Genomic DNA, 24829 nt, shown 5'->3' with positions numbered 1-24829 from the left:
AGTAACTGTGTAGCAGCATGCCCTTTGCATTTACGAACCTGTGACCAGTGGCAGGTGATTGACTAAATCCTTCTCCACAGACTTTAGTATGGAAGTACACCAATTAATAGCACTATGTCACAGACTAGTAGCAAGGACAGTTATGGGCAATGTCTCTTGTCTTCCACACATAATAGATTGGCACATACTTTATCCATATGGCGATTCTCTAGCCCTTGGCTTTAGCAGCCTGGATCAGCATAGGATGTTGAACCAGCTACAAAGGCAGCCTAACAAAGTGCTAGTAGATATTAAAATGAGTTTATTTCTACATAATAACTTAAAATTAATGACTAGATTAAATGAGATATTCGTAACAAATAAACTTTGTAAATGCTGAGCTTAAGCCTGACAAATGCTAATGCTTTCACGGCTGAATACTGGAAGCTATGTTCCTTCAGTCCTTTATCAATGCCAGCAGAAGGTGTCCAGCTTCCAACTCTAGAGAAACAGAAGCTGCCTTTCCTTGGCATAGATTAGTAGTGTAATACAGCTGTACTCCTAGATAGTGACCTGGTTTAGCTGAGTTTCAATAATCACTCAAGATCACTCAGCCAGCAGTGTGACCATGGAAGATTTAAGTGAGCTGCACCATTGTTATCTGATTCATGCTTGGTGCAAGACATTTTCCTTTAAATACCTCTTCCTTCATTAGAAACCACCCCTAGCATTTCTCCTGGTAACATTTGTTCCTCCTTGCCAGTTCAAGCTGGATTTTTGGACAACTAAAGGGTCCCTCAGTCATGGGGTTCCAAATAAACTTTCTCCATAGATAAAGTGATTCCGAAATAGTGTTGTATTTTACTTGGAAGGATTGACAGTACTCACATCTGCTTCAAAACAGTAACTTACTATGTTCCATGTAAAGAAAAGATGTGAGTTAATAGGAAAGTCACAGAGTAGTTATTAGGAGAGTGTGTTCAGTGTTCTCATCTGATGCTGGGGTGATGTCTTCAATAGCATATGCGTAAGAAGCTAATATTCCTTCTAATGGTTCAGTTTCATTAAAACAGGATTCGAGCAGACACCATGCTCACTCCTCTGATCAAAACTATGTATTACAGACCGATTATGCTGTGATGGTGGAATTTCAAAGGGATCTATCTGCACACATCTGCCAAAGATTATGATTTTTTTTTAAGTAAGCATGCTGTACCTACATGCTTAATCAGATTTGGAGAACACTTCATACTTAACAACAACAAAAAATTAAACTAAGCAATACCTCTAATGTAGGGTTTTGAATTTCTGGTTTTGAATGTTAAGATGGAAAACGTATTCATAGCTAAACAATTGCTCTTGGCATTTCTGCTTTGTAAAAACCACACACAGCAGTTTTTTATGAGCAAAATGTTCACAAACATAACTTCCAATCAAGGCACAGAATCGTTTACTGACTCCTCCTTCACGATGCTGTCTTCATATTCTCCCCTTCCCCTTAAAAAAAAGTCAGTGTAACAGTTGTCTCCTATACCAGACATGAAATTTAATAGTCCAATGAGTTGTCGCAGTATCTGAGATTGGATCTATCTATTTTGAATTTAGTTAAATTAGATGAACAGCACATTCTCAGCACATCTTTGTTCATTTTCCGCATTTGCCTTGAAGGGGAGGGGATGAAGGGAAAAAGCCACAGTAGTTTCATGCATATTTTTCAAGAAACTTTATGTGGAAGTCTTTCACTTTCTCCAGTAGGATCTTCAGCTTTTCTACTGGAGGAAGAATGGTCATTCTGAAAAAAAAATATTTAAAGGAAGAAAAAAACAAACACCCACATTATCTTCAAAGTAAACTACACTGTGATCTTTGCCCAGATCTCGATTAATCTCTGGGTACAGCAAGTAAAGTGTTAAGTTTAGTATCTGTTTTGATGTGATTCTCTTCTCTTGCTGCATTTATGCTATAACTGAACTATACCATTAAACTAGAGCAATTTGTTTCAGTTGGTTCATATATAAGAACTCAAGAATTTTTACTTTCTGTTGAGTGATTAAGTAGGTTATCAGTAAGAAGTAATAGCAACTTAGGTTCCATTTTTGGGGCAGTTGTGCCAAATTATACTCAGGGTTTTTTTAATTGAGGACTTCAGAAGCATTAAAACAATACAACATCCCACACTGCAGTTTTTAGCCCTGTTTTTCCTTCTTCTGTATAATTCAAAAATCATGTTGAGTTATCAGACTGTAAGCAAGAACTACAGATTAAAACCTTTTTCCCACACTGGTACAGGAATGGAGTCACACTAGATTTTTCCTGGAGCTGCATGCACCTGGATATCTAACCCTATGTTGCAGAACCAGCATGGCTAAAGGTACCCTCTATTAAATTTCTTCAGGCCAAACAGAACTTAATTCCATGATAAATTCTAGTTACCAGTGGCTCAGCTGGAATGAAGTGCTGTTTATTGGAAGCAAGAGCAATAGAGTTTATTTTTTTTTCTAATACCAGTTTTGGTATTAGAAGATTTAGTCCAGTATCTTCTTGTGGTGAAGCAAAGAGTTATTCAGCACGTTTTAGGAGCAGATTTATAGGGAAGATACTGCATCTTTCACACAGTTTCTCCATGTGGAAATGCTGTTTAATCCCCCTTCCCCCAGAAGAGAGCAGGGTGCTTTTTGTAACGCCTTAGCCAGCTTTAAGATTACAATATAAGCTATTATTATTGTTTGTATTCATGGAGAAGGCATTTCAAATGTCCATGTATAAAAATAGAATAAAACTATGTCAGCAAGCTGTGAAAACACTTGAAAAATGTGAATAGCTGATCTAGCAGATCAGGTCATTGACCTAGCTGTCAGCCCACAGGAAGTGTCCACTAGAAAGTGGGACAACATAAAATGAAATAAAGCCCCTTATATTAAATCAGAAGAGAGTACTGGGATGGTATTTAGCCTGTTAGAGTTCATTTGATTTTGAAGAAACAGAAACTGTACCTGAAATGGTAGCTTCCTTCTCTTTGGCCAAATCCACTTCCAGGTACAACGCATATTCCAGTCTCTTCCAGAAGCTTCATGCAATAGAACATATCAGGTGCCATTTTATGAGCCTAAGGGAAGAGATGCTTTGGAATTACTGCAGTCAGAATATTCCAAACATACAGAATTTCATTATTGCTTTTCTTCCTGAAACTGTATCTTGTATTGTTAGTTTCTTATTCTATTTGCTAAAGAAGATGAAGAACAATTGCTAACGGGACAGTTCACACTCTGAATTAAATAATAGTAATTCACAGAGGAGCAAGACTGACATGAAACACTCACTTCAAAAGAAAGCCTTAAGGTAAGGTATTTTTATTTTTCTTCTTGACTTGCTCCTAACATTTTTGTCAAAAGCCTCAAAACTGTACTCACAAAAATCTGAGCCACTGACATTTGGCAAGATGAAATTAATTTGGAAACTGTGTGTTCCAGTTCCCTTGGTAGTTACTAATTTTTCCCCCTGAATTATATGCTGACTAGAAAGTCACCTGATTAATAACCATGGAAGATCTTAAATACATACAACTTTTATGCCTAATCAAATAATCAGCATAAAAACAGCCCTACTTTTGTCCTTGGCTATGCTGATAAAATTCCCTTAAAAAAATTAATATTACACACAAGGTAACAAAGCTCTACTTAGAAACAAAAAGACTTGTCATTTAATAATACAGTTTACTGACCCAAATACAAAAAGCAATTGTACAGAAATAAAATTTGTAAGGAAACCTCCCTCCCTCTTTCCCACGCTCGCTGAATGATGCTGCTTTGTAGAGTCGGTAGCACACTGCCATTCACAACCCACGCTGCTGGCCAACCTGACCAAGGCTCAGGCAGCAGTTTGGAATCTGAACAGGTCCAGATACTTGCCCACCCTATGATTTTTTTTTAACACTAAAGCCATTGGGTAACATTCTCAACTTGTTCTGTTTTGTTTCTCTCCCTTAAAATAAAGATCATGTTACATTTAAGATTAGATGTGGTCAACGAAGGACTACTTTTGTAACTATGTGGGCTTACTTTATCTCTGGAATAAAAGTTCATCATTAGAAGTGGCAGGCACAAGTGTGTGAAGGTTAAAATCTATTTGGGTAAAAGTGACTGGCTGACCTTTGCTTCCTCAATGGCTTTGGAAGGAATAAAGATCCGTGGGAAGGCATACATAGCTCCTTGGAGTGGGTTGCAGTGAATTCCTGGTACCTTGTTAAACATGTCTTCTGTTAGTTTGGCTTTTTTGGCAAGATTGTTCAAAACAGACTCCTTCTCCTGTTTAAAAGGAAGGCGTTAAGTCCGACATATTTGAAGTGGCAATAAGAAAATTGTGAAAAATTTAGAGAAAATTGTGATATTCAAGAAGCCTTCCCCAAATTAAGCACTTTTTAGGATTTGTTGAGCTATTAGAGCAAATGATGTTCCTAATTCCAGTCATACTCTTAACAGACAGCAATGTAAAAAAGGCATTAGTACGATACAACTACAAAGTGGTGTAGACGGACCTGCAGAAGTCTCTATCTGCACTGCTTCTTACATTCTTCTTCAAGCATCTGCTCTTGGCTAGTTTTAGAGATGGCTAGCTGAACATTTGGTCTGACTCAATACTGTAATTTCCAGATTCAGTTACATTTTTACAAGTGTGTACATGTATACTTTAATACCAAATAGTGCATTGTTCAGTATATGGAGGCACTGGATACATAAGGACAAGATGAGTTTTATAACTCTCTTTGAACTTACATTCCTGTTTAGATTTTAGAAAGCAGTTCTTGCTGATTTGGTAATGCCTTCCTAGCTTTTCTTGGCTCCTAAACAAAGGAGCCACAAAAGGAATAAAAAATACTTTTAAAGGTAGTCATATTGAGTTCATTTAAAATACCCCGCATAGTTCCAGAAACTGGTGGTGTTACAGGATTGTCCAAGAAGAAAGGAGTCTGGTCTCTGTGCACAATATTTAGGAAAGCTTTAGGAAGAGCACGAAAGAACTAGTGTGTTACTGCTGACCTTTATGAACTGTGAATAAGATTCCTCTCCAGGTACTGGAGGATTCACTACAATATCCATTGCTGCTTGTCCTGAGACTGGAGGACAAAGGCGAACAGAGAGAAGCTTAACAAGCTGTCCTTTAATTTCTGGGTGCAAGTTAATGACCTCCATGTAACCTCCTCTGTAGCCACATCTGTGATTAAAGTGAACAGAAAAGATCAGTTAAGCTCAAGTGTATAAATACTGAAAAAGCAATGAAAATAACTGTAGGAGTGGAAAGACAATTAATGAGGATCTTGCAGTTTGTGACATACAAGTTGTTGAAACAGCTGCTATACAGATAATGTTTCAAGATGGGACTAAATAATATGCCATTAAGCCCTAGCATCCCATACAGAGAAAATCATGTACATACTGCTTCCCTGCTAGGCAAGTTAATCATTTAACTTGGATTGTTTGCTCTCAGAACAAGAGCGCATGGCTGTAGCATATTTATTTAGCCTTCATTTAATCAGAAAGTTATTTTTCTTCCATCTCTTTCTGCCCAAAATAACCAAACCCAAACATTTGTAATATCAAATGTCCCAGTTGATTCTTGAGTTGTTCCTTTGAATGCTGGAGACCATATTTTCCTTTATCACAGGTCCAGTTTAGGACTGTAGGAATTCACCTTTGTGGAACTGAGGCATTAGGTGTCTGAAATAAATATACTTATTATTTGGTACTTTGAAAACCACTGAGCTAATCTAATACTCTGTGCATTAAATACTTTTCTTCATAGTTTTTAGTTAAAATTAATAGAAGACAATGGATTACCTTCAGGTCACTAATATGAAATGGCTGTCCAACCAGAGAAATGAGGAAGATGAGATGAAATAAAACAAAAACAACAAACTAAAGCAGACTTACTCGCCCATGTATCCCTTAGAGGTGGAGTGAAAAGAGGCCAGCTCAACATTGTTATAGTACTCGGGTCCCATCTCATACAGAATCTTTTTGAAAGAATGAAACTGGCATCCTTCAGAGTACACATTGTCCTGGTAAACCTGAACAGTCAGAAGACATTAATGTGCTCTGTTCCCCCAACTAAGGATAAAAGATGGCCTTTTAGAGAGCCAGATCTGAACTGAAGAAACAGTGGTAACACTCAATGACCTTAGAAGACACAAGGTTCTTTGTTTAATGCTATCATTACAGTAACTATTACTTATCTCATGTGGCCATACTTAATAGCTTAGCCTTTGCAAGAACAGTGAGCTGCTTTGTATTATTTAACCTTTACTTGTATGTTACATTAATCTTCCTTCTGTTTCTTTCATTTGAAGTGGTCTGAGTATCACATAGATTTTTAGTTCAGTTCCAGCAAAGTTCTTCCTTGTGTCTTGTTGCTTGTCCCTTTACACTTTCTCTCTATTTCAAATCCAGATCAAACTATCTCTCATATTAATCCTCTGATGTTAAGAATCTTGCATGTTTGCTCATGTCTTAACATGGTAACAGAGAATCTCTTCCCTGTACTTTAAAAATACCACACATGGAACAAAATTTCACCTCAGATACATACTCAGCTGTGCTTTTGAAAGAACAGAATATTCCATTACCTCATCAGCCAGAAGAAAAAGTTTCTCTTCCCAAGCAAAGTGTATCACCTCTTCAATGCACTTTCTGTTTTGCACCTGTCCTATAGTTTGATTTTTAAAGCAAGAAAAAAGTTAGTAGAGCCCATACATACAAATCTGTTTGCCCAGACCTAGTTAGACTACTAGCTTTTCACTAAGATGTCCCTCTTTCTCAGAAAAGTGCTATTGAATTTTAGAATTCAAGTCACCACGTGGGAAATTGAAGAACATGTTTTGAGGAATTACAGTTCAAAGTAACTTAGTCCATCTCAAGCAAAAGTATGCCATACAGTAATGTTAAGACTACTCTGTGCATTACTGATCATTTGAAATACTCACACGATGGTTAAGTGGGAGCTGGTTTCTCACTAATCAACCTCAACTACTCAAAACCTGAAATTCTTCTCAGGGAGGCAGTGGTTTCCACTGAGTTCAGAGTGTATCTGTAGTCATTGCCTCTTAGAGGCAAGAGGCTACAGGTCATGTCAGAAACAAGATAAAGTCCAAAAGTGACTGAAAGGTCAAAATCTGCGAAGTTCAGTGGAGTGGTGGCTTCAAATGGGATCCAGTGAAGTGAAACAGCTCCCTCCTCTCTTCCCAAACCCCTGCCCTTCTGTGATACTGAAAATAAGTTTCTAGAAATATGACATACTGTCCGGCTTAGAACACTGATCTCTAGAATCCAACTTTACATCTTTGGTACATATTTAGGGTGTCTCTGCAATGTCAAACGAATGAGAAGGAAAAAACCAAACTGGTGTTAAAGGAAACTGCAGCAGACCTGTGGGATTTCCGGGGTTGATGATGCAGAGCACTTTGGGATTGCAGTATGCCTTGGCTTCATTCAAGGAACGGCGAAGTTCATTCACGTCTAGAGCCCAGCAATTTTCTTCATCCAAATAATAGTTCACCTGGATAGCATCTAGTTCAGATATGGCTGCTGAATATAAGGGATATTGTGGTATAGGGATCATCACTCCTGTTCGGGATTTTCCCCCTCCTGAGACCAGGATCTTTAAAATTGTCTGGGGAAAAAGTAGGAAGTAAAAAACAAAAGTCACCCACCAGAATTAATATTATACTCTAGAATAAGTTACTGATTTTCCTTCTGAAAAAATGTAGAGTTAAGATTTTCTGTTCTAGAAGCTTACAGTCATTTTCACATATCAAAGAACATTTATTTATTTCAAGTTAAGTTACTGGTTGAGTGAGGATGGTCTGACTAAGCATAATGGAATTCCTCTGCATGTCGTGGCTTCTAAAGATCATGTCTGGCCAACTGGAAAATTTGGGAAAAACATTCTGAACACAAGGGTAGAGGGAAAATTGGAAACAGAAACATCAAGATTGTGATTTTTCTGCTGTGCCCAGGCATAAGCAAAGAAGTCTCAGCTAGTTGTTGCCTTCCACTCATTGTATCTCACTAAGCACAAGAAGCCAATAATTTAAACCAGAGATTGGAAGTGGGACCTGTAGAGGTTCTCCTTGGGAACAGAGCACCCTGTTTTAGATTAAGAGCAATTGTAGCCAACACCCTCTGCTCCTCAGGTTATAAAACAATAGTTGTTTTATCCATGGAAGTGCCAAATAATGAGACTCATTGTACTGCTGACTTTTCCTCACTGGTGGAATCAAAGAAGCAGACTTGATATGGTACACTGCCATTCCTGACGAGCTGCCAGTATAATGCTTGGCATCATTAACTCTGGAGAGCCAACTCACTAAAGACATCCAGAGAACTGTTCAGAACATTATTCTAAACTCTGCCACTAGATGTCATGTAGAAAAAAACCCTTTTACAAACAAGCTCTAAAAGGCTGCCTTACTAAAGCAAAGAACTGCCAGTTGTTGTAGTATGAGTAAATGTGTCTGTGGAAAGGAAGAATCTAATAGAGTCAGTTACTCCTGTCCTAACCGAGGACCATCTTTAAACTTTGGTTGAAGGTTTTTTACTAGGAAGAGCTGCTGAGACTTCTCACTTTTGAGGTTATTTCCTTTTCTTCCCCACTGATTCATATCCTTTAATCTTCAGTACTCATGCACCTTAACCACTGAGGTCACCTATCTTAACCACTGAGGGCAGTTATTTAATCAGAATGATCTGAATCTCCTAAATTTATATTTAGGCACCTATGTAGTTTATACTACCTTTACAAAAGGTACAAGGTAATGTATATTAAGAGAATTTGTCTCCCTGTGCCTGTTTCTTAGCTGGCATCTTACATCCACATAATTGGGTATATTTGTTATCCACTAAATATGACTTCAGTATCTGTTAGACCAAACTCACAAGAGTTTGCGAGACCAGATGTTCAACAGAGATCTGTGGTTCCAAAGGTAACTGATAGATTATAGTTTATACCATGAAGAGACAGGTTTAATTTTAGCACTTACAGCAATACCATCACTTGCCCCAGTGGTAAGATATATGTTGTCTGGATCTGCAGGAACTCCTCCATCTCTTCTTTCAATATATGAAGCAACATCTTCACGGATGCAATTTATACCTTGACTAGCACTGTAAGCTCCTGTGAAAAACAGAGAATAAGAATGTCCAATGAGCATCAGATTTTCTGTTTGCTAGCAAAACTCCTGAGCTAGTATTTTATAAAGCAGTTAGTATATATGATAGCTTTGGATCCCCAAGATTGTGAGTTTTTTTTCAAGGAGTGGGAGAGGGAGTTGGTTTGCTTATAGAACAGAAGAATTAATTTGCAATTAGACCAATATAATACGTATCACTAAAATAGAATTATAATAATATACTAGTCTGGTAAGAAGTAGGATCTAAAGGCTGGGACAGCAATCCCATTTTGGCTATCTCCCAGTTGTTTTCTTTATGTTGAAAACCACTTCAGAATGTCAACCAAAACTTATTTAAGTAATGGTAAGAAGGAACATAGGTAGCATGTGCAACAGAAAGGAAAACAACTTCTTCAAATCCATGACAAAAATAATTTCTATTTGCAATATGAAAATAGTATACCACTTTCTCCCACGATCTGAAACACAAAAAATCCTAAACTGCTTCTCTCTCCCCACACAGCATCTCTCAAACACTCTTCAGTTTCTTGTATCAGAAACATCTAGAATCACCCCTATCTATAATAAGTCTTGTGCAGCTTACAGAGCACAACTAATAATTGTAAAGAAAGGTGCCTGAGTGTATCATTGCTGAGCATGGGCAACAAATAAAGAGTAAAAATAAGCCTAAGACAAGGTGAGGAGTGGATTCAAGCCATGAAGCCTGATGGACAGTGAAGTGACAACTGTATATCTAATTTTGGACACTGTCACGAAGCTGCAGAATGTTCTTTGCTTGTTGGGTGGAGTGGAATAATTGTGCCTGACTGACTCTCATCACTCAGTTACATGCTGGTAGTCTGTGGTAACACTTCTGTGAAAGCATAATACATAAAGACAAAGAACCTTTGCACAGCTGCACTGGACAAACTGGTAGTTCAGGGCACAAAGTTCCCTGATGTCCTGAACATTTACTTTTACTGGACTAAAAGTTACATTGGGTCCAGACATGGGTCTTTGACCACAGCTAGGAAGCTGCTGTTAAAGCAGGAGGACAAGCCTAAGCTGTCATTGTCTTGTGCTCCATTAAGGGCTGAGTCCCATGATTCAGTGAGGTTATGCAGAAGATCTAAATTCAATTTTCAGGCCCAGATTCTACCCCTGACTGTACTCAGTTGATAGCTTTGTCTATAATCCCTCGGAAAGATATGACAGTTATCCCACATGCAAAGTAAGTGCTGTCAAAGGAATCCCAGGGTATTTCAACACAACAGAAGGACATATCTGAGCCTTCACACGTGGTCTGGGAATAGCAAGACTCAGTATTATGAGTAGGGTTTTGCCAAATGGACATTGATTGCAAGTGAGCTTATTCTAGTTCATAACCAGAGGTCAAGACGTATTAACTTTGCAATTAATATATTTAAATAGGCCAGTAAAAATTCATGTTTAATGCTTCAAATAGCTTGACCATATGTAGTAAAGCCACTTCTGTGTTGGATTGATGGGTTTTTTTGAAAAGAAGGTTTTATTAGAACACAACACAGCACATATAGCTTCATGGAGGGATCAGGTTTTGACCTGTAACACTATCTGCAGAGTAGAAATTCTAGTAGCACTGCCCAGGTACAAGTAGGCAGTACAGCTGCTAGATGCAAAAGAATTGTCTCTTCCATTTTCTCTCTACCACATACCTAAAGTTTGTACTTATTTGTGTGTATGTATTAAATGTATGCTGTTGGAGGGACAATGATTGAAGAACAAAGTTCTTTAGCTCTTTCAAGTCTTACTTTGCCTTGGAGAAATGGGGCTTTCACAGCTTTAGTTAGAACTATCTCTGCTAAGTAAAAAGCTGGCACCTTTCTACTGTGTACTTTCCCTTACAGAGAGTTCTCACCTCAATACCTGAGTTTCTGATAACCCATTTCATATCTTGACAAACATACTGGGACTGATGGTTCAAAATTAATACAAGATTGTGAACTGGGTCAGCTGAGATGGACATATATTTGTTGATACTGTCATTACAGGGCCAGTAGACTCCTTGTAAGAGAAGCCTCTAGAGATGATAAAATTTTAACAGCTCCTCCTAGATTTAGCAGGAGACATCACTGTCAGAGCCCAGGATTAACAGATGCCCTAAGAACAGTAATAAAGCTTCACTAGTACTCTCTGCTGCTTACTTTTCTAATACAAAATAGCTTAGCTTGTGCCTAGATGTCATTGTGGTGAGAGCTCCATAACTATATAATCCTCACCTTATCCTCTTCTGTGACAAGTCTTATAAAAAATTGTACTATTAGGCACTGCTTATCAGTAGGCCACACCATGGACTCTCCCCTACCCTTTTGCCCTAGGCCATCTCCCATTTGACTCGACTCACATAGAACACGATTAAGGAATTTCAGCAGCAGATACTGACACTACCCATGCTGGTTCGAATGCCAACAGGACCAACTGAAACCCACACTTACCTAAGCTGTTTCCTCCACAGCCCTGCAAGATCCGTCTGGCTCGATTCTTGGCATCTTCTGGAAAACTTGGGCTGTCCAGCAGGTTTGGGTATGTACACAGTGCCACTACCTAGAGTGCCAAGAAAATGTAAATTGGCCATTTCTCAAAGGTTATTTTAAGTCAGTAAGATTACTGTTAACTTTCCCTGGAAATTAACAGCACAAATACAAACTAATTTAAAACAAAGGCTATTGATGAAGATATTTTGGTTGGTTTTTTTAAAGGTAGTGTTTAGAGAAGTGAAGAAATCTTGCTAGGTTCCAAGTTCTGCTGATAAAAACAGTTTAGAATTATTCACTATTTGCATTACAGACAGTGAAGATTGGAGTCTAAGTGAGCTATGCATAGTGCAAACACAGTAAAACACAGTTAATTATTCATGTGTTACCTTTAAACAGCTCTATCCTCCACTCTTCTTGCATTACTAACCCACTTTATTGACAAGAAATGAAGAGTTTAAATATGGAGCAGAACTGAATAATATGATCAAATTTTGATGTCCCAGTTGCATGTTCTAATAATCCTTCCTAAAAATAACTTATAGTTAAACTAATTTGAATTTGTGGAGGAGAAAAAAAAATTAAAAGAAGTGTTGATACAGAACATAGTAAAAGTAGAAACATGACCTGGCAGAATTAAGTTCATGAAGGGATGTAAAGCACCAAGAATCTAGAGGTTTTGCTTGAGGTCAACTTAAATTGTTCCATTCTCTGTCTCATTTTTATGCTTACTTGGTGTAATGTGGATGAGCTGTTGTCATCTTGTGGGGCAATGACTAAAGAATTAATCCATGTGTGCACACAGTCATGGGGAGAAAGGATTTCCCATTTACCCAGTATTTTCTTTAATAACATTTGATCTAAATAATTTGTAAGAAGCTCTGGTCCTCCTAGTTTGCTGACAGTTTGCTGTCTAGTTCATCATCTGGACCCTCAATATGATACGACTTCAGTTTGTCCTGGAACTCTGAATTGACATTATTATAGACTGAGGATTTTACATGTGTTTGTAAGGGATGCTCAGTAAGTAGTGTAATACTAGTTTTAAACCAGTCTTGTATTTTAGGAATAATGTACAAATGTGGATTCTGTTGTAGTCTATCCTACAAGTTAACCTTCCAGTTATCTTTTCCAGAGGTAAAATGTGCAAAATCAGCAACCGTACAACTAGTTGCACCCAACTGCATGCAGATCTTAAGGTATAATGTCAGATGAAGAAAGGAATTTGCTTTCTTCTTTGAAGACAAGCACTTTCTTACTTGATGTACATTATTGAAAATGAATGTGACTGATAACATAGGAGAAGTGACAGGAAAAAATATGAATAGAGAAAGATCTGAAAAATCAGAGAAACTATTGTGTTGAAAGAGGACACTCAGCAAGCAAAATATATGTATATCACTTTGTCTCAGTTTTAATTCTTTATGAAAGAATTATTTTAAGTCTGAGTGCATCCAGGGCATCATTTATACTAATACACATATCAGACAGATTTTAAGGCATTCCTGGTAATCTAATAAAAAATCAAGAATAATAATTTCTAATATTCTTACCTGGCGGAGGAAGGTGATTGGCCTCTGTCCCATTGCATGTGCATCTCCAATGTTGGCTTTAATTACTTCAGTAAAAGGTTTTTTGATTCCCTAAAATGAGATAATTCACCATGTTTTGGTATCTGTCATACAGCTGTAACTAAACAGTACCTATTCTCCAAACAGATAGGCTGTTACCTTAATGCATTTCTTAAACAATACTGCCAGTAAATCTTCAGTGTTTTCCAGAAATGCGGCTGACTGTGACACCTTTTTAAATGATAGGCTGGCTTTTTATTTTTTCTGCTACCTATAAGAGATTGACATGCCTGGAAACTATGCACTGAAGTAGAAAAGATGAAAAAAGGCATTTTGAATTGTCAGTATTAGAGCAACTTGTTTGATACACCTAACAGAGGGATGGGCCAGCCAAGAAGCTAAAAACAGTTGAGGACATTTGAGAAATTTGCCAACAAGAGAAACCTCGAGACCTTCGGTACTTTTTAAGAGTAAAAACAGTAAAGAGACTACTTGTTTATTTATTTTCTATTAGGATTTAATACTAATTGTGTGATGGGCTCCCTCTTCCATATGCAGATGTTTTACAAAGTAGATCATAGTGAGGGGATATGTGATAATCAGCAGAAGTGCTAAATAACCACCATGAATATTTAAAAGATTCCTAATCTCTGAAATCTGAACAGCCAGGCGTTTTTCCTGTGAGGATCTGAATACATCATGAGAACAGAAGGAAAACAGTGGATGAATGTTGATTAGCAATCATAGCTCTTTAAAAAGCAAAATAAAATAAGGGAAAAGGCATGCAACTGACTGGTAGGAAAACCTACCACTGATTTAAATAAAAAAGACTAACTGAAAAGTAGAGGCCAACATTACAAGGAGAATAAATGAGGTAGGCAAGAACAAATTTCTATTTGTCTAATATTTATGTAAGTATGAGAGATAGTAGGGAGGCCTTCTAACAGTGACAGGGTTTTCATGTGCACTAATGCGAAATTAGACTGGTTAGTTTTCTATAGGGTATTACCTATAACAACGTGCTCTGGCTGTGGACTGAACTCTCAAAGCCTCTTCCTGGCCCATGTATTTACAGCAAGTTATTGGGTTTGCATATAAAATATGTGGCTGGCAAGCCTGAACTGAGTTTTGCTTTTCTACCATGGTTTATCTGCTGGACTTCACTGACAGACCAGAGCCCAGAAGTGCAAAGGTAACAGTGACTAAAATATTAGTAGTCACCAGGGATAGAAATTTCCAGGTATGCCAAGATTTGGAAGTTTACAGATGCATAATGTGGCTGAGAGGTTATGTGATATTGAAATCCCTGCTACAGATCCAGCCCTTCATATGAAGGGAAGAATTTATTTTTTTCTTTTGAAATTAAGTAGGAAGTTAGAAATGGCATTGAAACAAGACATATGGAATTCTGTGTTCCTGGCTGAAAATGGTCAATTTTCTATGGCCTTAAATTTAGCAGGAATTGAAAAAAAATAATTGAAAGGGACACACTGATTCCATGAAGTTATTTGCTTTGATGTTTGCTCATCTGAGTGAGTTCCTAAATAAGAGTTGTATTTCAACCTTAAATAAAGAATTAAGAATAGGGATGCCAGATAAGGATTACAGGTATCTGAGGCTGAATTAAGAAATTTGTGAGTAATACAAACAGCTAGAAATAGGTTCTTTAAACTATCGGTGCTCCACTGATAGCACATATTTCATTCTAATTTATAAATAAGCAGAAAAAGAAAGATACAAAAAGAAAGAGAACAAATGCTGTTTGTAGGAAATTAAGAAAAAATCTCACAGACTTTAGTTGCATTTGATCCTTCTCATAGCAAACTCAATCAGTCTCACTAGATTTGCACAATAATAGAAATTTGGTAAAGAAAAAGGGATGATACTTTCTGTGCCTTAAGTTAGGCAGTCTTAAAAAACAGCAGTTCTCAGCAATAAGATGAAATAGAAATACCCTGTTTTAGCAGATTAAAACCAGAACAAATGAAATCCCTAACAGCATAAATACATCCTATCACAAAAATTAGATGGGGTTTGCACAGAAATACTATTTTGATCTGTAAAAAAAATAGTTGCTTCTTTGGTTAGTGAAATACTGAAAGGTATCCTGCATTTCAAAATGTACTTTGGGAGTTTTTATAGTGGTATAGCCTCTACAACAAAGCTGGCAGACCTTTTTGATGTGTGTCAGTTTTATTGTAAACAATATCATAGTTTATTATCATTGATACCTTCCAGATCTCTGCTAGTGCCAAACTCAGGTTTTATGCCATCATTGTCCTTGGGCATCAGCTGTGGGTATATAATTATCACCTACCCCATAAACCACACACTACCTTTGCTTCTAAAATGATTGATCTGGGGAAAATACATAACAGTTTTGTTACTGTAAAATCCTGTTAGAGAAGGAACAATTAGCTGTTCTTTGCTGGACACTGTTCCCACATACTTGTTTAAAGGCCTGTGGTCCTCCTGACTGACTTGTATTTTTTGGTACCAGCTGTAAGAGCTGTTACCCTTTTTGCCTTTCAAAAGAGAAATGCTTTTACATAAATGGGGCCTTTGCCTTCTCTGACAATGAATTAGTATCAGCAAATGTTTCGAGCTGTCTTCATGAGATTCACTATATCTCCTCCTAGTGAAATCTAGAAAAAAATAGGTATGACTAGGTTTTTTCATGTTTCTCTATTACTTGATTTCCAGTCTTTCTGTGGAAAGAAGGAATATCAGATGTGGTTCTGATTTAGTTTTGATTCCGCCCGCACAAAAAGTCCCATCTTCCCATTCAGAAAGAAGAGGAATCAGTAACAGGCAAGAACAAGTGTTGAATGCTAATGAGTCAGAGTTTCAAAGCAAGGATATCAGAAGCTGGCATCAAAAGAAGTCTAGACAGTGCCAGCAACTCTGCAGATGAGTTCAAGGTGGATTTCCACTCAAACCTCCCATTCTCTCTCATATTGTCTCTTTCAGTATGGGCAGGCTTTCAAGGTGTGTTCTAGAGGCAGTCTTTCTGGATTTTAAATGGCATCTGCCAGCAGGCAAAGGTTTGGCAAAGTGAAGCTTGCAGAGCAGGAGCTCTGATAACACCCTCTGGAGTAATAAGTACCAGCTTCATACTCATGTCTACTGAAGAGGGTATGATCCACATCGAGGAGGAAAACCAGTCCCCAGCCCTACAAACAAGCACTGCTACAGCCTCACACTGTCGTAACAACGTGATTCACCTTTATCTTGGGACCAATGCCAGTCGTACCTCATACTTTTGAAATTGCTAGCAAAGGGATGAACTGTAGTAGCCTTTTTTAAAGCTGAAGAAGAGACCTTGCACTTTTAAAGACAAAAGTAAAGCAGAAAATATTTGGTGGTGCTTTGGGGCTTTTTCAGTTGCAGTCTTCTTGATGATTTTAATGGAATAAAGGAATTTTCCCAGGTTTGAAATAAGCTCTTTGTAAATTAGTCTGTTCAGCAGTTACTTCTGTCACTCAGAGAAAATGCAGTCTTCTGAGAGACCAGATGAGAAGCCTCTGAAATAGTGTTGTAATTATCACACAAAGTTGGGAGAAGGGATTTTCACATGTGAACCAGAATTGCTTGGTTCACAGTTAGTACAAATCTTTATGTAGTTAACCAAGTTTGGAGAAGCTTCCTCTTCCCCTAAACATCTCCGTGGTCTCAAGAAACCCAGCAGGTTGAGCAGCACAGTATGAAATGATGAGCTGCCTCTCAAGAGTTACTATTCAAGAAGTGTTGGGACAATTACTTGATCAAAGAAGCAGTATGATGCCAGAACATGCAATATCCCAACAACAGGAAGGCAGTGCACTGCCAGGAGCTGGTTTGCCTCTTAATTTGAGTACGCCTGGAGGTTCCTTTTACAACTGTGCCATCTAAGAATGCTGGGAAGTTGCAAGGTAACATTGTGCCCAGCAAGTGTAAAGAAGGGTGCAAACTGACTTAAAGCTGTCTTTGCAAAGCCTTTAGCAATTTTCAAAGGAAACCCCTCAGTCTGTAGAGAGGTTTGTGTGGTTTGGATTTGGTAATGGTGATAGGAAAGAACTGAAAAGTGTTCCCTTGGGGAGGCCACAAAAATGTAAGGTTGTTTTAATGCCAGAAGAGCAACACGGTATTTCAGCTATTTCTGAATTTCAGATTTTGTCCACTCTTGACTGCTCCTCATTGTTTCATTTCCATTGCCATTGCTTTGTCCCACCTCTTGATGGTTATCAGACAATAACACCACACTGTGAAACACTGTGCTATTTCCTTAGCAGAAGCCAAGTCTGCTTTTGCTGTGACTTGCACAAACAAGCTGTATAATAAGAGAGCTGGCAAACCCAAACATTTCAGCATAGCTGAGATCTATGCTGTAGTAGCCAAGTTGCTTGCTTGCCTTTCTTTTCCCCCTCGTTCTCAGAGGGCCAAGAAAGCACTACCCAGAGGCCCTTAACTAACAGGGACTTGAAGGCCTGAATTAGCATTCCAATCTTTTTATTAAAACAGCTCGCAGCAGAAAAATAAACCTGACCTGCTTACCACAGACTAAGGCTTTGTGTCTGTGTTATGCATGTATAATTCAAGCTGACATGGACTGTTGTTGGAAGGAAGGAGAAGGCAAATTCGGGATTTTGACTTGAAATGGCAGCGATGACTTGCATGCCCCCTAATATCAGATGAAAAAATCAGTGTTGTTACCATTGATCGACAGATCTGATTCAGGGATTACAGAAGAAGAGTTGTCCTCAAATTACTTTTGCCATATACATTGTTCAAAGTGCATCTGCATTCACAAATTTTGCCTATATGTATGAATAGTGAGTGTGAATTACAGGATTAAAATAATGCTCGTTAGAAGGACATTAGACATTAGGACCCTCTTAACTTGTATCAAGGCTGTTTTAGAATAGATTTTGATACTTGGCTTTCTTGCTTACAATAAAACATCACATAACTGGACCTTGTGGACTGTCTGCCTCAGATCATATGATTTTTGGTAATCATACTCATAAACTTGACTTTCTTTCATTTTCATCTGCAGTAGTTTTCCCCCTGTTAAAAGCCCTGGGGTTTATGACAGATTTGCTTCCGCATGCAACGTGCAGGCAACTCAAGAACAACAGTTCAGTCTTAATGAGGTCAAATGCTCTTGCCTGGAAGATAGTTTCTTAGTGTGCACACAGTCACGTATCCAAAGCAGAAAATTACAGGATGGTGATTTAAGCTTAACATCTTTCATTACTGGGTGTACCAGTCAATCTTGTATCTTTTTCTTGGCATGTCAAATTATATTTTTGCATGTCACCCTCTAAATTCCCAGGGACACAGTCAACTCATATTTATAATTAAGTCCGGATTCTAAGTTGGCTTTTTTTCTATTCAATTTAAAACCCTGAAGAATTAGTAAACAGACAAACAGCTCTGGAGTTTTTAACCAAAATACTTTAGCAGAATCTGCTGGAGATTATCGCTACTCAAGTAAATGGGATTTTGGTAGTTCTTTTATCTAAACAGAAATGTAGGGAGTGAACCAGTGACTTGGAGAATAAACATGCAACAGGAACCTACTTGCTGTAGTTATGCAAATGAAAACCAGGGGAAGAGGAGATGAGTGTACAACCCTTTTACTGTAAAAGCAAGTCACGCTATGGTGGCTGGACTACAATTTGTAAAGACTCTGTATTGCCATTCAAGGCACACAGTTCCAGACCCAGTGGTGGAATACACTACCTACCTGTGCTGATCCAAAGGAACTTTCCACACACTGCCAATGTCTCTCTGTGTACCATTCTCTTCCCCTTTCTGCCATACAATTCTGTTTCATTAGCTTGCACGTTCTGAACAGGGATCTAATGTTGTGTGACTTTAAGCCAGGCACAGTTTCCAATGTGAGATGAGTTTACTTGTGGATCTTAAAATGATGTTTAATATGCACATGCTTTGCAGGTATGTGTAAAATAACTTAACCTGACACAGCACATGACATTATGAAAAACCTGAGCAGGATATGACAGGAGAAGGAAAGTGTAAATGGAGACAGAAGTCAAGAGTAACAAGGGACTTTAAATAACAAGGTCAGCTAAAATTAGCATGAATGCAAACTAATAAATCAGGTACATGTGCTGCCTATGTAAAGATAAAGCTAGCTTGCTATTACTGATTAAGTAAAGGGCACTGTCCAGAGATTACATTATTCTTCCATTGAATTCACGTTCAGGCTGTACGTCAATACTTGCTATGGTGGCCATCTGTTAGCAAGGCTAAAAAAAAAGGGGATAGAAAAAATATCTTATTTGTTTCTTCTACTGAGAGTGTAATAATTTATTAAACTATGCCTGTGCTCTAGCTTGCTTTAAAAAGCTTCCAGAAACACCAAGGAAAATGGCTGAAGTCAGTTCTTGCTTCATGTATTACCTTAGTAAGCCAGAATCAGATGAAGATGATTATTATCATTAGCAAAGGGGAAGAGAAATCAGGTTTTCACTTTTGAAGTATGATGCAACTTCAAAATATTCAGAGAAGGAATTCAAGTAAGTGATTTTGCATAAAGTTTTCCAATGGAAAAACTGAATGTAGATCAGAACCTTGATTTTCCACCTACATGAATACAGGTCATAGGCCAGGAAAATTTATCAAGTCCAGTACAGCGTGCCCCATCAGTACTCCTGAGCAATCAATCTTGTTCTGCTTTAACAGAGTATTCTAACTTGTCACTTGCATTGGCTTAATCATGAGTTCATTTGATGAAATTAATGCTTCACTTTTATTTACTTTTTTAAAGAACTATCCTTTAAATTGCCTAGCCAGATACTTCTCAAGGAACATTTTAGTCCTTACTTCTGTGTGCACTGTGGAGTTACAGCTCCTGTTGTAATCATTTGCAGTTAATACACAAAAGAAACAAGTGCCAGATAAAATGAGGAACTGCTATTCAGAATCTGAGACAGCAGAACAAAACTCAGGGAAGACTGAAGCTTAGACTCTGCAAACAACTCCAACTAGCTATTTCATAGTCTACATAAGCTTTAAAAGTTACACAAGTATGAAGCCTAACATTCTCCCAGTTTTAAACAGGGAGAGCCTCTATTGCATCTGATCAGACAATTATCTGCATTTAACATGGTTTTAGTTTAGAAATAAATGATCTAAAGGCATCTTGGCAGAACAGGAAAAATGCAGAATTACTAGTGAGTATATCAGTGCTTCACCTCTGCCTGCTCTTGGTACCACCAGCCAGTACAGAGCTGCTACATCATACTGTGGAGTCTGTGCCTTCCCGTTTGTGAAAAGCTCCTTCCCCATCATACACAGTAGAGCTGCTATGGGGCAACCCTTTTGCTGTCAATGAAGAGTAATCATGGATCTAGAGATGCTGTGGGGCATCACATTTCTCTGACAACTGCTTCAGCCTCTTTCCTTTATCCGTGAGTGTTAATTCTGCTGACAGGGATTGACCTAACTCTGTGAGATAAAGTTGAGGAGGATGAAAAAATTGGTTGTCCAGTTTCAATTAAAAGTAATCAAAGAAGTGCCATTCACCTGTGATAACACAGAAGTAAATTTCAGACCAAAAAGTAGACATTTAAACCTTTAATATTTCAGTTATGAAGAACCTAGGTACTACTCATGGCTGTATGCTTTACCACACAGTTTGATTAAACAATAGAAGGAGCGACAGTATTTTTACCAGAAAAACAAAGAAAGAATGAGTAACTTGAGCAGTGAGGAAGAACACAAAAGCCTTTCAGCTGCTTCCTTAAATTGATAGGTATTCTCTGCAGATACATTGTCTTAACTCTTGCAGTAGTATTGTCCTTCTCTGCCAACAGGGAGGCTTTTGTTTGCTTTGGTCATCTTAGAGCATAGTCACATGTCTATGAATGCTGATAGCCATTGATAATATTCTATGAGACTGGCTCAAGAAAAAAGCATTTAAATGGAAAATGCCACGTAAGCAGGCACAAAGCTGCCACACCAATCTTCTAATAAAGCCACTGGCAATGCCTTGCTCTTGCATTTTGCAAAAAGTGCACAGAAGATTATTTTCTCTGCTGGTGACTCAGCTGGTAATTGAAGTAAGCAGGGGAGTTGGGAGGAGTTAGTGAAGATCGTATTATATTTGTTTTGCCAAGTAATATCTCATGTCCTGTAACTTGAAAACAAATACACTCAGTGAGAACACTGGAAGATTCTACACTCTGGAAAATGCACCCAGTAGAGAAGCTAGCAGCAAAAAGGCACCTTTATTGACAAGGCAAAGCTTTAAGGCAAAGATCAAAACAAATGTTCTGAAGTGGAATCTCCATCGCCACTCTAAAGTTTTTAAGTAGAATTCTAAAAAAAGAAGCTGATTTAATAGTTATTGTTAGACATAAGTAATTGATGTATATAATACACAGCTGAAAACATCCTTCACCTCTTAAAACAAGGGGAAACAAGTATCACAAATACCAGATTATTAAAATCATCTCTTCTCACTAGCACTGCTATAGCACTGTTTTTGTTCAAAGCACTTTATGTGTGCTCATCAGATTGGTAAGAACATATTAACAAGACTTTCCAAAGCAGTGAAGCCAGTGAATAATAGCAAAGTAACTATGCCGGATGCTTTATTCAAAACACAAATAAGAGAGTCCTCATGCTGAGAGGGGAAGCAGTCATGTGAACAGTACAAACAAAAAGCCATGCCAAGGGTTTTGTTTTTTTTCTTTTTCAATGCTACGCCTTAAGGACTAAGAGAAAAATATGAAGACCAAAACGTAAGCAGTGACTGATTTGGATGTCTTTTTTAGTACATTTCGGGCCAGACCCACAGGAGTATCTTGTATCAGGCTTTACTGACTGATCCTCCTGAAATCGCTAACCACCTAAAACTTTGGGAGTGTCCCCGAGCGTTTGTGCGCTGAAGGCTGGTCCTCAAGCACCTCAACTCCTGCTACTAAAACAACCACGAAGTGGCACACTGTGGGTGGTCCCCGCAGAGAGCTGCAGTCTCTCCGGCTCTGGGGCACCCAGAGGCAGAGGAGCATTGGCTGAGCCTGCTGGAGCTGGGTCCATCTCACGGGTTAGGGGACCGCCGGTTTCAAAAGCGTCTCCCTGCCCCGGCTAAGTCAGTATCTCTACAATCTTGAAGGATGTTTTAAACGCTCCATCGGTATGATGAAAGCTGGTCAATCACCCTCTTGTATAACACACGAAGGACATGGGATTGCAGCAAAGGGTCAAAGTGGCTGAAGGAACGTAAACACCACTTTATGGGGGTATACTGTATTTGCCTTACGCAATCAGTGACACGAGATAAACAGTAGCCGGAGGGCGGGTTTCTTTGTTTTGCGCCTCTCCCGCCTCCCGTGTGAAGGGGCGCAAGTGAGGGGGTGTCCCGCAGCGGAGCGGGGCCGGCGCGGCCCGGGGCGGGCAGGACAGCGTCGGGAAGCGGCTGCGCGCCCCGTCCCCGCCGCTCCCGCAGCCCCCCGCGGGGAGAGCGCGTCCGGGCACCGCTTCGGGCAGCAGCAGGGCTCGGGGGAACGCCTCTCGCGGTCTGCGAGTTTTCACTTGTTACGAGGCATTGCGCCGGACTCGCAGCGCCGCCGCCCCCGGGCCTCCCCCGGCCGCCCGCTTTCCCGAGGCTTCTACGGGGTCGCGCCTCAGCCCCCGCGGGGTGTCACTGGCGCCGCCGGCCCCACCGCCTGCCACGTCGGCCCCACCGCCGGTCGCGGATCTGCCGAGCCCCCCGATGCCCCAATCAGGAGCGGCGGCGGCGGAGGAGTGCCCCGGGGGCAGGGCCAGTGCGGGCAGCGGCGGAGGGCACGCCGCGGGAGCGGGCGGCGCGGAGCGCGGCGGCGAGGACTCCTCCCTGCCCTGCCCTGCCCTGCCCTGCCCTGTCCTGCCGCGCATCCCGGCCGCCTCTTGCCTCACCTTCCGCAGCTCCTTCTCGATCTCGCCGGCTTTAAGGACGATGGGGCCCCGCACTGCATATTCCACCGCCTTCACTTGCGGGTTCATGGACTCCAGCGTCAGGATCTTCTCCCTGCTCGCCTTCTCGTTGATCTTCACCGCGGAGGCCTTGGCCGCGCTGCTCCAGCGCACCGTCCCTTCCCGCGCCGGCCGCGGGAGCCGGGGACACCGCGGCTGCCGCCCCGCCGCCAGCGAAGCGGCGCAGCGCAAAGCCATGTCTTTCCTTCCGCTTCGGCAGACCCCCGGCCCTTTGCAGCCCAGGCTTGCCGCAGTTTGCCTGGCAACCAAAACAAATCGATGCATGGTCCTTCAGTTAGTTTCCAAAGCAAGACTAAGGACACCAGTGCCGACGATTGGTGTAATTTGCAATCAGAACCGGGAGCTAGTAAGCCGCTGGCGAGCAGGAGATGCAGTCAGGAGAAAGGCTGGAGAGCCGGCACAGTTATACGTACGTGCGCGATCCTCCCATGTCCAGATCCTGCAAACTTAATTGCAATGGATACAACTGATCTTGCAGTCTTGCGATGCCACCAGAGGAGCAATAGATCCCACCATTGCAATAGAATAGCGTTGCCTCTCCTCAGCAGAAGTGCCCGCGCTAGCGCTCCGAAAGGGTCCCGGGTATGGCCATCCCTCTTAAGCCAGCGCCCGCAGCCGCCCCTGCCAGCCTTTACCCCGGCCCCAGGCGTGCTAAGGTGTGGATTGCACCAGCAAGACTGCCAGCCGCGCTGCCTGGCGGGTTTTGTAGTTCTCGCAGCCCTCGCTGCGCCTGCCCACCGCATCAGGTGATGGGCAGGGAACTACCGCACCCACAGGCCTCCCCGGCCGGCCCGCGGTCCCGCATTGTCTGCCGCCGCCTGCGGGCGCGCTCCCGGTGCTGGAGATACCGGGGGAACCGGGGAGGGGGCAAATCCAGGGGCGTTTCCTAAGAGAGCGGCAAAGCCGAGCCTTAGCGGTGCGACCCCCGGAGCGGAGCCGGGCCCGCAGCCCCGGCGGGCGGGGAGCGCGCCGCTGCCGCTGCGCGGGCGGTGGCGGGTTCCTCCGCGCCGTCGCACGCCGCCGCCTGCCCGCGGCAGAGAGCGCTCCCTTTGTCTGGATTTGTTTTCTGCGCCGCGGTTCGAGAAACGCAGTATTGCCCCTCCTGATTCCTCTCTGTCCGATGGGCAAAACCCAAAAAGGCTCCCGCTCTCCCTCCCCAGCTCCGCGCTGGCGTTACAAACGCAGCGAGAGGCTGAGTGCGCGGCGGTGGGGTCTGCGGATGGGTCACCTGTTGCTGGGCTGACGGGGAGCGAGTCAAGGGAGAGCGCAGGCAGCCAGGCTGAGCGCCAGCAGCCGCATCCCTCACGCTGTCACCCTGCCAGGGGAGCATTTTCTCCTGATCCTTCCCTCCCGCGGGAACAAGTCAGTCCTCTTTCACAGTTTCCTCATTGTTTCCAGATGATGAAAATGTTTTTATCTCTTGGGTTCAGCTCAGTTTTCATGGCAAATGACTGGAGATCTGCCATGCAGTACAACAGCGGCAGAATTCACGGGGGGGAGAGGTGAATGCTCTCTCGTTCTGACTGCTCCTGGGGAAGAGAAGGCCTGTCTTACCGTCCTGGGTACCCAGAAGAGACTCCTTGTTTGTGCTCAGAGAGTGGAATAAGGGATCATTCACT

General features: G+C 40.9%; 1 protein-coding gene across 1 annotated transcript; it reads right to left on the bottom strand.

The window, feature by feature from the left end:
• Window positions 1–1538: 1538 nt before the first annotated feature.
• GPT2 (glutamic--pyruvic transaminase 2) lies at window positions 1539–23474 on the bottom strand (the record flags this gene model as incomplete). The annotated part of the gene is made up of 11 exons (XM_084269890.1): window positions 1539–1771; window positions 2973–3085; window positions 4128–4283; window positions 5016–5190; window positions 5907–6043; window positions 6599–6678; window positions 7398–7641; window positions 9011–9144; window positions 11614–11722; window positions 13206–13295; window positions 23133–23474. The coding sequence occupies 11 exons, from the start codon at window positions 23472–23474 to the stop codon at window positions 1681–1683; spliced, it is 1671 nt and encodes a 556-aa protein (XP_084126016.1). The 3' UTR covers window positions 1539–1680.
• Window positions 23475–24829: the final 1355 nt, after the last annotated feature.

The sequence above is a fragment of the Gallinula chloropus genome (genome assembly GCF_964237585.1).
Source record: "Gallinula chloropus genome assembly, chromosome: 13".
Classification (NCBI taxonomy): domain Eukaryota; kingdom Metazoa; phylum Chordata; class Aves; order Gruiformes; family Rallidae; genus Gallinula; species Gallinula chloropus.
The sequence above is the reverse complement of the archived record's forward strand: the minus strand, read 5'-3'. Positions and strand labels throughout refer to the sequence as shown.